General features: G+C 36.6%; 1 protein-coding gene across 3 annotated transcripts in view; it reads left to right on the forward strand.

Moving 5' to 3' along the window:
• Positions 1-13,390, forward strand: part of Hspbap1 (HSPB1 associated protein 1) — a 60,326-nt gene extending 46,936 nt beyond the window's left edge. Inside the window, exons 6-9 of one of the 3 annotated variants that reach the window (XM_078044120.1) lie at positions 4,832-4,915; positions 10,254-10,289; positions 12,475-12,585; positions 12,701-13,390. In XM_078044120.1, coding sequence (XP_077900246.1) covers positions 4,832-4,915; positions 10,254-10,289; positions 12,475-12,585; positions 12,701-13,234 — 765 coding nt within the window. In that variant the 3' untranslated portion in view covers positions 13,235-13,390. The remainder of the gene's footprint in view (positions 1-4,831; positions 4,916-10,253; positions 10,290-12,474; positions 12,586-12,700) is intronic. The other 2 variants (XM_078044121.1, XM_078044122.1) reach the window with 2 other exon arrangements.
• Positions 13,391-14,000: the final 610 nt, after the last annotated feature.

Consider the following 14,000-nt stretch of genomic DNA (forward strand, 5'->3'; position numbering starts at 1 on the left):
TTCTGTTTTTATGCCAGTACCATACAGCTTCTGTTACTATAGCTTTATAATATAATTTGAAGTCAGATATTGTGATGCCTGCAGCATTGCTCTTTTTGCTTAAAATTGCTTTCGCTTTTCTGGATATTTTATTCTTCCAAATGAATTTTAGGACTTTTTTTCCTTAGTTCTGTGAAGAATGTCATTGGTAGGAATTACATTGGATCTATATATCGCTTTGGACAGTCTGGGTATTTTAACAATATTAATTCTGCCTATCCATGAACATGGGTGGTCTTTCATCTTCTTCAATTTCTTTCTTCATTGTTCTATCATTTTTATTACAGAGATCTTTCACCTCTTAGATTTATTCCTGGTGTTTTTTGTGTGTTCATTTTGTTTTTGGTTATGGGGATGGGGGGCAAGGAGATAGTGGTATTGTGAATAGGATTGTTCTCCTGATTTTTTTTCCCAGAAAATTTATTATTGGTGTATAGGAAAGCTATTGATTTTTGTATGTTGATTTTGTATCCTGCTACTTTGCTTATTTTTTAAATTAGTTCTAGCAGTCTTCTCATGAAGCTTTTTGGATCTTCTAAATATAGGATCATATTATCTCCAAACAGTGATAATTTGACTTCTTTCTTTCCTATTTGTATCCCTTTTATTTCTTTCTCTTGACTAATTATTCTGGCTAGAATTTCAAGTGCTAAATTAAATAGGAATGGTGAGAATGAACATCCTTGTCTTGTTCTGAATTTTAGAGGAATACTTTTAGTTTTTCCACATTCAGTATTATGTTGGCTTTGGGTTTATTGTATATAGACTTTATGATGTCAAAGTCAGTTCCTTCTATGCCTAGGGGTTCTTCATTGCTTTTATCATGAACAGGTGCTGAATTTTGTCAAAGGTTTTCTCTGCACCTGCTGAAATGACTAAATGATTTTTTTTTGTTCTTAATTCTATTTGTGTGGTGAATTACACTTATTGATTTATATATATTGAACCATGCTTTTATCCCTGGGATGAAACCCATTTGGTCTTTATGTATGATCTCCTTAATATAGTAATGAATATAATTTGTTAATATTTTACTAGGGATTTTTACATCTGTGTCCATCAGGGATACTGATCTACAGTTTTCTTTCCTTGATGTGTCCTTATCTGGTTTTGGTGTCAGGATGGTACTGGCTTAATAGAATGAATTTGGAAGTGTTCTGCTACTTTCTATTTAATGTAATAGTTTGAAGAACATTGGTATTAGTTCTTATTTAAAGATCTGGTAGAATTCAGCTGAAGTGATCCTAGGCTTTTCTTTGTTTGGAGACTTTATTTACTACTTCAATCTCATTGCTCGTTATTAGTGTGTTCAGGTTTTCTATATCCACTCGGTTCAATTTGGACAGGTCATATATGTCTAGAAATGTATCCACTTATTTTATATTTTCCAATTTATTATAATGTAAGTTTTCAAAATAGCCCTTAGTGATCCTATGGATTTCTGTGATATCTTTTATGATATTTTCTTTTTCACCTCTAATTTTATTAATTTGGTGGTTTTTGTTTTTTGTTTGTTTGTTTTGGTTAGTTTGGCTCAGAGTTTATCAATCTCATTTATCTTTTCAAAGAACAAACTGTTTTGTTGATTAATTGTAATTTTAATGCTCTATTTCATTGATTTGGGCTCTGGTCTTATTTCTTTCCTCCTACTGGTTTTGGAATTGGTTTGTTGTTTTTCTAGGGCATCAAGATGCATCCTTAGGTTGTCAATTTGGGATCTTTCTGATTTCCTTATATAGGCACTCCTAGATGTAAACTTTCCTTTTAGAATCACCTTCAGGGCTGGGGATATAGCTTAGTTGGTAGAGTGCTTACCTCGTATGCACAAGGCCCTGGGTTCAATCTGCAGCACCACACCAAAAAAAAAAGAAAAGAAAAGAAAAAAATCACCTGCATAATGTCCCAGTGATTTTAATATGTTGTGTCTGTAGTCTCACTTGATTCTAAGAATTTTTAAATTCTGATTTCTCTTGTCATCATTCAAAAAGTATATTTTTCAATCTCCCTGTGTTTGTATAATTTCTGTAGTCTTTCTTGATGTGGATTTCTAATTTCATTCCATTATTATCTGATAAGATACAAGGAATTATATTGATTTTTTTTTCATATTTGCTAAAGTTGCTTGGTGCCTAAAATATGGTCTATTTTGCAGAATTTTCCATGGGCAATTGAGAAGAAAATGATTTTGACATCTATTCTCTAGATGTCTGTTAAGAGGTTTTCATAATCTCTTATTATGGATGCTTTATTCCCTTGATTATTCCCCTCCCCTGTCTGTCTTCCTTCCATCACTCCCTTTTAACTGGCCCTCTTCCTGTTTCTTTCTCATTCAGGTACTGCCAACTCATACAATTTGACTTGATCAAGTTTCCTCCACCCTTAGCTCATTCCCCACTGACTTCTTTCCCCTCAGCCTCTGACAACCACTAATTTATTTTCTGTCTGCATAGGTTTGCTGTGATTTTAGATATTTCACATAAGTGAGACCAGACACATATGACCTTTTATGTATGGTTTCTTTTGAGCATCATCCATGTTATGTTAACATGTATGTTAACATCACTTTATTCTTCTTTAAGATTGAATAATATTCTGTTATATAGATTCCTGTATATATTAAAGGAATCTATACATTTCTATATACATTCACATGTCTTTATTCATTTAATGAATTTATTCATTCATTAGTTGATGGACATTGGGTTATTTCCACTTTTTATGATAATTCTATTTTGAACATTGGTGTACAAATTTTTGTATGAACATATGTTTTCATTTCTCCTGGGTTAGGTACCTAAGAGTATAATTTGTAGATCATATTGTACTATTATGTTTAACTTTTTGAAGAATTACCAATCTATTTACTATAGAGGCTCTACAGTTTTACATTTCCCCCAATAATCTGTGAGTGAAGAATTTTTTCACTTTTTCCCCCACCCTTGATATATTTTTTTAATTATTATAATTCCTATAGCCATTCTAGTGGGTATGAGATAGTTGCCAATTCATTTTTTCTTCCATCTTTAGTAGCCAAGTTTGAATGACTGGTTTTGTCCATCAGATTTCCTTACATGCTGCCTGTTCTTTGGTTAACCATGTACAAGTTCTCTCTCACCACTTTACTGAAACTGTATTTTATGATAAGACATTCACGTCTGTGTTACTCAGCTCTCAATCACTGTGACAAAATACTGAGAAAAAAAAACTTAATAAAGGAAAACATTGGTTTTGGCTCATGGTTTCAGAGGTTTCAGTCCATGGTCACTTGGCTCTGTTGCTTTGGACCTGTGGTGGCACAGCACATCGTGATAGGAGTGCATAGCACAAGTAGATACTGCCATTATGGTGGTAGGGGTACAAAAGATAGAGACAGAATGGGGCTTGGGCCCCCATATCACTTTCAATTGCACACCCCCAGTGACCTAACTTCTTTGCACTGTGTCCCACCTCTTAAAAGGCCTACCACCTTCCAGTGGCACCACAGACTCTCAACACATGGGCCTTTTTGGGGACACTTCAAACTATATGAACCTCTTTTATTAGGAGTGTGGGAAGCTCTGGAGATTTAACCCAGAGGTACTTTACCACTGAGCTACATCCCCAGCCCTTTTTGTTTTTTAATTTTGAGACACAGTGTCACTGAGTTGCTTAGGGCCTTGCTAATTTGCTGAAGCTGACCTTGAACTTGTGATCCTGTCTTAGCCTCCTAAGCCACTGGGATTACAGGTATGTGCCACCATACCTAGCCCATATCCACCTCTTTGTAACTAAATCCAATGGCCTTTTTAATGCCCACTTCTAAAAGGAACTCTTCCCCATTAGAGCAAGTGTCACTGGTTTCCTAAATCCAAAAGCTTCAGATCATCCTCATTTGCCGTTCTCAGCCTTCAGTAGGCAGTCTCATACTGAGTCTGAGCAGTTACCTACCATTCTTCTTGACTTTGCACATTGCTTTTGACTAGTAAAACTTCCTGTTTAGATCTTTCAGTAATTGGACCATCACAAGAATCTCCTGTCCTTTTCAGACTTGCTCTTAATGTTACTCTTCTAACCATCCTCCTATTCAGAATTTCTCAGTGTCTCCAAAGCTACAGGATGAAATCCCCATTCTTTATTCTGGATTCAGGGTCCACCACAGGCCCTCACGTGGTTTTCCCAACTTACCTCCCATCACTCCTGCTGCAGCCGTAAGTCTGACATACTCAACCGTCTACCTCTTCTGCCAGTGTCGCTTCTTCCTGGCATGTGCTCATTCTCTTCTTCCTGGCATGTGCTCATTCTCTTCTCTAATTTCTCTCTGTGCCCTAGTTCAAATCACACTTTCTCCATTCCCTAGTTGCATCCTGCTTCTCCCACTTTTGAAGTTCTCAAGCCCTGAATGTCCTCTCATTTACTCGGGCCATCTTCTTACATGTGTCTTCTCCTGGGCTCGACTGGGGACTATAAAAGGACAGAAACTGTGTCCTTCACTTTTGCCTGTGCCTTTCCTCAGATTGCATTCAGCTGTTCTGTGAGGAAAACCTTGAATCTCAGAAGCCTTAAAAGGTGGGCAGGGGAGGCTCAGGAGCAGGAGAGTAGAGAAACTGGCAGAAGCCTAGGTACAACACATTAACTTAACGAAGAAAGGAATAAAAGGAAAAAAAGACTGTGGTTTTTTTTTTTTCTTCTTTCCCTTTCCTTTATGAATTCATTTGGCTTTTCCCCCCCTCTAGCAGCCTCAATCGGGGTCTGATTCTAACTTAATAATGAAATGTCCAGTTCTTGTGCTAACTCTTTTTTGTTTGGTTTTCAGGTTCTGTTTGTCCCCAGACACTGGTGGCATTACGTCGAGTCCATTGATCCTGTCACTGTCAGTATAAACTCATGGATTGAACTGGTACTTTCTTTTGTTGTTGTCATCCTTATAAAAATGCACAAAGTCCCTGCTTTTGATATATAAAGCCTGTCTATAAAATTTGGCAATTAATTTATTTAACTGACACTCTGATTGATTTGATTTGATATGCTATGATTCTGTCTTCTGTTGATGGACATTTACATTGGAAATAGAATTCTTAGAGGCGCTCCACTCTCCTTTTTCAAAGGACCTACGTGATGGGTACTGTTGTTGACATGCAGAGCCCTCTGCCGTCACCAGTGTTGTTAGGATTGTGTTGGAACTGGAGAGATCTGCTGTATGTGCTCAATGGAGGCAGTCCCATCCCACACCGTCTTGTTCTGGAAGTATCTGCTTCTGGATTCAGGGCCCTCATTACTAGTTATAGAATTCTTAGTCTCAACTTATATATTTTTTCAAAGTAGAGTCTTTCGGTACTTGGTTTTTATCATTGATTTCTGCAAGAAACCTTTCCTCACCAATATGGTATCCTGAATCCTGGTTGCCTGCTCTGTTTGACAACTACAATAGCTGCCTGTTATGCTCATGTCTGTCCCCTTAACTCGAGGCCTTAATTGCATCTGTGCCCTCTTTAATCCCAGGGCCTCATTGCATCTCTGATCTCCTTAACCCAAATCCTTGATTGCATTTCTCTAACTCTCTTTGTAGCTTCCTCCTCCCCCACAGTCAATGTTCACTCTCCTTTGGTAACAGGAAGGACTTTGGAACATAAAAACATATCAGTAAAGAAACTAGAGGTTTGGGGCTTGCAAGAAGAATAGATTCAGGGGACATGTGGCAGGTATCTTCAAATACTTGAAAAAGAAAATGTACTGTTTCAGCAACAATGGATAGGGCTATTCGCAGTAAGGAGTATTGCACAGGAAGCTGCTCCATATAGACGAAGGTGAGGGGAGTGGTATAAACTTTGGAGTGTAGGTGAAAAGTGTGGCAGGAGGTGAGTAGACACAGGAATCTGCTTGAAGCTTGCTTAACTGGAGTTGGAGTAGATTTGCAGTGCCGTCCTTAGAGCCCACCTCTGCTGTCCGTGCCAATGTCACATCTCCAGTGGCCCTAAAGCAAGCTCCTCTGTTGTTCAACAGTGGAGCTGTCATCTGCCTGCGTATAGTCCTATATATATGTGTGTGTTTGTGTGTGTATATATGTATGTGTGTGTGTGTGTGTGTGTGTGTGTATATATATATATATATATATATATATATATATAATATTTTATTAGTTGTTCTGGATATTTATTTATTTATTTATATGCGGTACGGGGGATCGAACCCAGAGCCTCACACATGCCAGGCAGGTGCTCTACCACTGAGCCACAACCCCAGCCCCAAATAATATATTTTTAAGATGTTCCATTTACATTAAAATCCCAATACTGATATTACTATTAAGCATAAAACTTGTAAGTAGAATTGGAAATTTCATTGCAATTATTTTCATCATTAGACTATAGCCCATGAAAGGGAGGAGAGTACAAAGGGTTTTGTTCAAAAGTTTCAATGTAGCCAGGCGCAGTGGCACATGCCTGTAATCCCAGTGATTCGGGAGGCTGAGGCAGGAACATCGCAGCCTCAGCAGAAGCACAGTGCTAAGCAACTCAGTGAGACCCTGCCTCTAAATAAAGGGTTGAGTGCCCCTGAGTTCAATCCTTGGAACTGTCCCCACCCCAAAAAAAGTTTCATTATAAAGGAATTCTTTTCATTTGTGGCTGAGTTGATGATATTCCATTTGTTGCAGTTTGTTTAAAATTTTAGGAGTTTTTCTTCATTTTTTGGTCTAATTTAATAATCAACATGTAAATCATTTGATTTGTCAAAACTGTATTAAAAGGTATGCTCACAGACATCCCCATTTCATCCCTGTCTCCTCCACCCCATTCCTCCCTGCCTCTGTAAGGATCCATTTTTATTCATTTCTAGTTCATCATTCAAGTGTGTCTTTTGTCTGCAAATGTGTGTGTGTGTGTGTGTATTGTGTATGTGTAAAACTGACGAGTATATTTATCTGTGCAAATAAGTATATACAATTTACTTTTGTGCATATATAGTTACTTCCTCTCTTTCTTACACAGAAAGTAATAAACTATAGTGTTCTGTGCCTTATTTTTTAATTTAAAAATGATATCCTCAATTTGCCTACATAATAGTACAGAGAAATCATCATTTGTTTCTAAACAGCTATATAGTACCCAATCATGAGAACACTCCACTGTTATTCAGTAGACCCCCTGTGGATGGACATTTGCATTCTTTCCAATCTTGTGTAATTACAAATAATGCCAGTGAATAACCTTGTGCATTTTTTGTTTGTTGAAGAACATCCCTGGGGAAGATTGAAAGTGGGTTTACCAAGTCGTAGGATAAATATATCTTTAATTTTACTAGGTTTTACCAAATCTCACTCCAGTGTGACTGTGCCATTTTGCATTCCTACCAGGGGTGTAGGAGAGTGCCTGTTTCTTCCAGAGCCTTATAAACAGAATGTGTTGTCAGATTTTATTGGTTTTAGTTTTGGGGTTACAGTGAGAAAGACTTTTTCCTTTTCTGGGTCCTAAAGGAATTTGCCGATGTTTTCTTTTAGAAGCTGGATCACTTCATATTCATTTGCATTTTTTTTTTTTGAGTCTTTATTCTCATTCTTTTTTTATTTTTTTTTTATTGTTGGTTGTTCAAAACATTACATAGTTCTTGATATATCATATTTCACACTTTGATTCAAGTGGGTTATGAACTCCCATTTTTACCCCGTATACAGATTGCAGAATCACATCAGTTACACTTCCATTGATTTACATATTGCCATACTAGTGTCTGTTGTACTCTGCTGCCTTTCCTATCCTCTACTATCCCCCCTCCCCTCCCTTCCCCTCTTCTCTCTCTACCCCCTCTACTGTAATTCATTTCTCCCCCTTGTATTATTTTTCCATTTCCCCTCACTTCCTCTTGTATGTAATTTTGTATAACCCTGATGGTCTCCTTCCATTTCCATGCAATTTCCCTTTTCTCTCCCTTTCCCTCCCACCTCTCATCCCTGTTTAATGTTAATCTTCTTCTCATGCTCTTCGTCCCTACTCTGTTCTTAGTTACTCTCCTTATATCAAAGAAGACATTTGGCATTTGTTTTTTAGGGATTGGCTAGCTTCACTTAGCATAATCTGCTTTAATGCCATCCATTTCCCTCCAAATTCTATGATTTTGTCATTTTTTAATGCAGAGTAATACTCCATCGTGTATAAATGCCACATTTTTTTTATCCATTCGTCTATTGAAGGGCATCTAGGTTGGTTCCACAGTCTTGCTATTGTGAATTGTGCTGCTATGAACATCGATGTAGCAGTGTCCCTGTAGCATGCTCTTTTTAGGTCTTTAGGGAATAGACCAAGAAGGAGAATAGCTGGGTCAAACAGTAGTTCCATTCCTGGTTTTCTGAGAACTCTCATAGCTTTCCAGATTGGTTGCAACAATTTGCTGTCTCACCAGCAATGATAAGGGTATCCTTTTCCCCACATCCTAATTAGATTTATTATTACTTGTATTCTTGATATTTGCTATTTGGACTGGAATGAGATAAAATCACAGGATAGTTTTAATTTATATTTCTCTAATTGCTAGAGATGTTTTTGTTCCTTACTTTAAAGAGAATTCTAGTGATTTCTCTTTAAAATGCAGCTTTAGAATTGAGTATATATATATATTTTATCAAGTTAAGTATCCATCAAATGCTATTTCATTTATATATATATATATATTTATTTATTTTTTTAATCAAAATCAGGAAAGGGAGACTGGAGATGTAGCTCAATGGTATCATGCTTGCCCAGAATGAGCAAGGCCCTGGTTCAATTCCCAGCACCACAGGGGAAAAAAGAATCAGGAAAAGGTGTTATTTTGTTGAATGGATTTTAAGTGTCAGTGGAGATGATCATATGATATTCCTCTTTGGTAAAAATCTAGTATTGTAGTAAACTATATAATTTGATTTTTTATATTAATCACCCTTAATTTCTAGAATAAATCCAGTTTACATCTTTTTTTTTTCAATTTGGTCTTAATGTACTATAAGATACTGATGGTTCATATTTTATTTAGATTTGAATTGCATGGTCTCAATAGTCTGAAAGATTTCACCATGGTCTTTTTAAAACCTTATTATACACTGTCTAGTTCTTCTATAGGGTTTTTCCTAGTTCCCTAGAGGGTTGGTATCATTGAGTATAAACAGATCTCCAGGTGGTACTCACAAGTTAGGTAAACGCTACTGAGAACTCAATACTGAGTTGAAGTGGACAATTTTTGTCCTTCATCAAATTAGGACTCCAGTTCCTTATTTACCTTCCTCTGTACAGTTCACAATTTAAAGACCATATGTTCCTTTTTTAAAAACTAGATTGCAAAACAGTAATTGGCTAATTACATTTTCCTCTGCTATGTGTTGCTGTTACTATTGTATTGTCAATTATTAGAGTGTTTGTTCTTATTGCCAAATTTAGCTCCAAAAAGCTCTTAGGTCTTAAAACCTACCATACTCGCAGAACTTTAAGTTAATTCCAGTTTATGATGTTCAAAGATCCAGAAAAAGTAGAGAGTCTACTTCTGTGCAGGTGATATAATATTTATCTCCTCTGAATTTCTCTGTTAAAGAAATGCAGCTTCTGACTTTTTTTTTTATATTCCCTGGGAGTAAAGTATATTCTCATTGGTGCCTTTTCATCTCCTTATTTTTGGGGGTATTGAAATGTATTTATCACTATTTTTTCAAAACTTTGCTAGAAAATTTTTTCATTAATTTTAAAGGCTTTCCTCTTTTTTCATAATCTTTATTTAGTATATCTTTTATAATATTTCTACATGTAAAAGGGTATATATGTAATACATTTGTAATATATAAAGGATAATATAATGAATATTAGTGAATCTATCTCCTAACCCCCAAACTAGGAATATCACCAAAGACTTGCTTTTATGTTGTGCTCTTTCCAAGCCCCTCCCTCCATTTTTTCACTGTCTTCATTCTTTCTTTTAAAAAAAATTCTTATTGGTGCATAGTAATTATTCAGAACAGTGGAGCTTTTAAAATATTTTTAGTTGTCAGTGGACCCTTATTTTATATATGTATACATGGTGTTGAGAATCAAACTCAGTGCCTCACAAATGCTAGGCAAGCACTCTACCACTGAGACACAACTCCAGCCCAGAACAGTGGGTTTTAATGTGGCATACTCATATATGCATAATTTTAACTAATTTCATTCTCTTTCTCAAAAAATGTCTTATTACCTATATATCCATTCATGTATTCTGTTGTTTCTCTTTTCCTGGAGAACCCGGACAGACCATATGACCCAGCAATGCCGTTCGTAAGTGTATACTCAAGAGAAATGAAATATGTATCCACATAAAACCTGTGTACACACATGTTAACAGTAGCCAAAAGTGAACACCACCCATTAATTGATAAAGGGTGGTGTATACATCAAATGGAATATTTTTCAGCCTTCAGAAGAAATAAAGAAAAAGTATTGGTACATGGTACAACATGGATCTTATGGTATATGGTGTACATGGTGAATCTAGTAGTAGATGGTGTTATCTGTTAACGGTTATCTCTCTATATATATATATTCCATTGGTTCTATTTCTTTGGGGAACCTTGGGTGATAACCATTTGACCCAGCAGTTATATTCCTATGTATATATAGACATATATACTTGTGGTATCCACATGTAAGTATATATAGATATCTATGTGCTTTCTGTCTACACATAGACATTATTGTTATCTGTCTATAGAATGGGGAAAGAGAGAAAGATTGAGATTCCCCTTAAGAAACTGGCTTACTTGATTTATGGGAGCTGACAAGTCTATAATTTGCAGGGCAGGCAGGGAACTCAGACAAGAATTGGAGCTACAGTCAAGAGTCTGAAATCTGTAGGGCTAATTGATGTAGAAGAGACTCACACAGGATTTCTGTTCCATTCTGGAGGCAGGATTTCTTCTCTGGGAAACCTGTTTTTACTCTTAAAGCCTTCAACTGATTGGATGAGGATCATTCATATTATTGAGAGTGATCTTTATTACTTAAAGTCAACTGATGGTCAGTGCTAATAGCATCTTGAAAATATCTTCACAACAACATCTGGACTAGCATTTGGGCAAACAACTGGGTATTATAGCCTAACCAACTTAAGTCAAGGTTAATTATCACCTATGTTCTGTGTTTAGCCTACTGAATTCCCAAAGTAACTGCCCCATTATATGTTTTTCCCAGCAATTTATGAAGATTCTGATTTTTCCACGTCCTCACCAACATTTGTTAATTTCTTTTTTTTTTTTTTAAGCCATCCTCGTGTGAAGTGGTGTCTTATCATGGGGATTTGCTCTTTGAAATTCAGTACTGTTTTTGAGGTTCATTTGTGTTGTCACATGTAGCTTTTCACTCATTCCCTACAATATTGTTTTGTGTTTAGGTTCCACCATGCATTCATTGTTCTGTTGATGGATAATTGAATTATTTCCAAGTTTTTGTTTTTATGAAAGAATGTTCTTGTACATGTCTCTTAAAACACATGTGCAAGATTTTTTGTCTATCAGTTAGAGCTCCCACCATTAGTAAGCCTCCTGTCTAGGATCCTACATTTCTCCACACTTAGAATTATGAGACCCTCCTTTGTCAGTTTCATGGGCTTCTGGATTTGCATTTCTTTGAAGGTTAAGTATATTTTCATATACTTATTAGTCATATGAATGCTCTTTTTTGACTTTTGCCCATTTGAAAAAATTATGTCATTTGTCTTATATGTGCAGGATCTCTCTCCTAGATATTAATTTTTCATCAATTATATTGTGTATATTATATGTGTATATTATACGTGTATATTATAGACATGTAGTGGTTTTTTCCTTATGATGTTTTTGATGAATAGAAGTTGCTGATTTAAGTGTCATTTATCATTAGTTGTACAGTTTATAGTTTTCATATCTTAGAAAAGTTGTTTAGATAGATAGTTATCTCATTCTTTTTTTTTAACCTTATTTTGTTTGTTTATTTTATGTGGTGCTAAGGATTGAACCTAGGGCCTCATACATGCAAGGCAAGTGCTCTACCACTGAGCCCCAGCCCCAGCCCCTAGTTATCTCATTCTTATAGCCAGGCATTACTATTATTTTTCTCCCATCTCTCAAATAAGTTGGTTTTCAAACTCTAGGGATCATTCTTTTGTATTTTAGTTTAGTACTTTTCTTAAGATTTTTAAACATGTCAAAATATGGAGAAACCATCTTAAGATGATTCATACTTAAGACCTGTGTCTCATACACAACATGAACACTTAAATGTGGTGAAATATCCTGTACCTCTTCTAGATGGCAGATAATAGAGAATATATAAAAATTATAGTTCTGTCAATATATTTGCTCCTTCTCTAACAATACTTATATTCATGAGAGAATGGAGCACAAAGTTAAAAGGGACCCTATTCTCCATTTTAAGTCATGAGACACAGAGACAAATGCTAAAAATGAAGTTTTTTATCTCACTTTAGGAAGAGGACCACCTTGCCCGGGTGGAGGAGGCCATCACCCGCATGCTTGTGTGTGCACTGAAAACTGCAGAGGACCCACACAATACCAGAGCATGGTTAAACCCCACGGAGGTAGGCTCCCTCTTGTTCTCATCGTGGTTGTTGCTTTCTGTGGTAAATCAACCATGGTTAGGGCACTTGCTTTCCATTTGTCTAAATGTCTCTAAAGGGTATTTGTTTTCCTTAGGTTGAGGAAATATCCCATGAAGTCAATTGCCACTACTTAAATGGAGCTATAGTTGCCTTTCTTGATCATTACAAAACATCCAAGGGAGTAGAAATTCAAGCACCAAGAACAAGTAAGGAGAACCTGCAAAAGGAAGATTTAAACACGTGCAACTGCGTGGAGATGGAAGGAACTCAAGGCCAGAACGGAACCATGGCAGCCATAAAACAGGAGGCAGCAAGTCTCTTTGGCCCTGATCTGGTCCCTGTAACACTGAGATCCAAAGAAACACCTTCAGAAGGAGGAGGCATATTTGAAAGTGATGGCAAAGACTTTGTCGACAAAGATGGAAAACACTTTGCAAAACTGTTTTGTGCTGATAGGCAGCAGACGATGAGTACAAGTGACAATGCTGGGGTGGATCAAATAGCTTCAAACAGTGCTCCAGCCCCTTCTCAAACATTCGTTTCCACAGACGACTTGTTGGACTGCTTGGTGAATCCACAAGTGACCAGAATGGTGGCACAACTTTTGTTACAAGGGAAAAGCTTGTGATTCCAATTGATGACTTTTTAAATAACATTTTAAGGATATTTCTAAATAATATGACTACTTTACAATTTAAAAATGCACAGCAAAAGGTCAATTTGCACATGTTTGTAAATGAACTTATTCTTACCTAATTAAAAATCAGTTGGTTTACTCTGCCCATTGCTGTCTGGCCAGACTGATTCCTTTTATTTGTAAGCCTTTCCTTAGTCCCTTTGCCATTCCTCCTCTTTTCAGCCTGTTTTACATATAAGCCTCAGGTGTTTCCAGCCGCTTCAACCAGGCAACAACATGCTGCTGCTTTTTGTAAATAAGGCTCTACTGTAACACACCTTTGTCATTTATTGCATATTATCTATGGCAGCTTTGCCATGACAGTGGCAGAGTTCAGTACAGAGACTATATGGCCCAGAAAGCCAAAAATGTTTACTGTATGTCCTTTACAGAAAAGGTTTGCCAGCTCCTGGTTGGATGAATTCATTAGGTGGATTCTAGCCTGGATCTGAGGTGATCTCACTTCTGACACCTGCAGAATTCTCACTGGTGACCCCTGTCATTCAGAGCAGGAAACACATTGCTCTTTGGCCAAAGTGACTCCTTTTATTGTAAGTCTTTCCTCAGTTAACTTTGCTTTTCCTCCTCCATCCCATACTATTTTAAATATAAGCACCAAGGAGGAAATATAAATACAAGCCTTAAGAGGAAAGCAGGTGGGGTTCCAAGATGAGTTCTCCTTGTGCAGGAATACCAATCCTGGAATTAGATGGTACTG

The sequence above is a fragment of the Ictidomys tridecemlineatus genome, chromosome 3 (assembly GCF_052094955.1).
Source record: "Ictidomys tridecemlineatus isolate mIctTri1 chromosome 3, mIctTri1.hap1, whole genome shotgun sequence".
Classification (NCBI taxonomy): Eukaryota; Metazoa; Chordata; class Mammalia; order Rodentia; family Sciuridae; genus Ictidomys; species Ictidomys tridecemlineatus.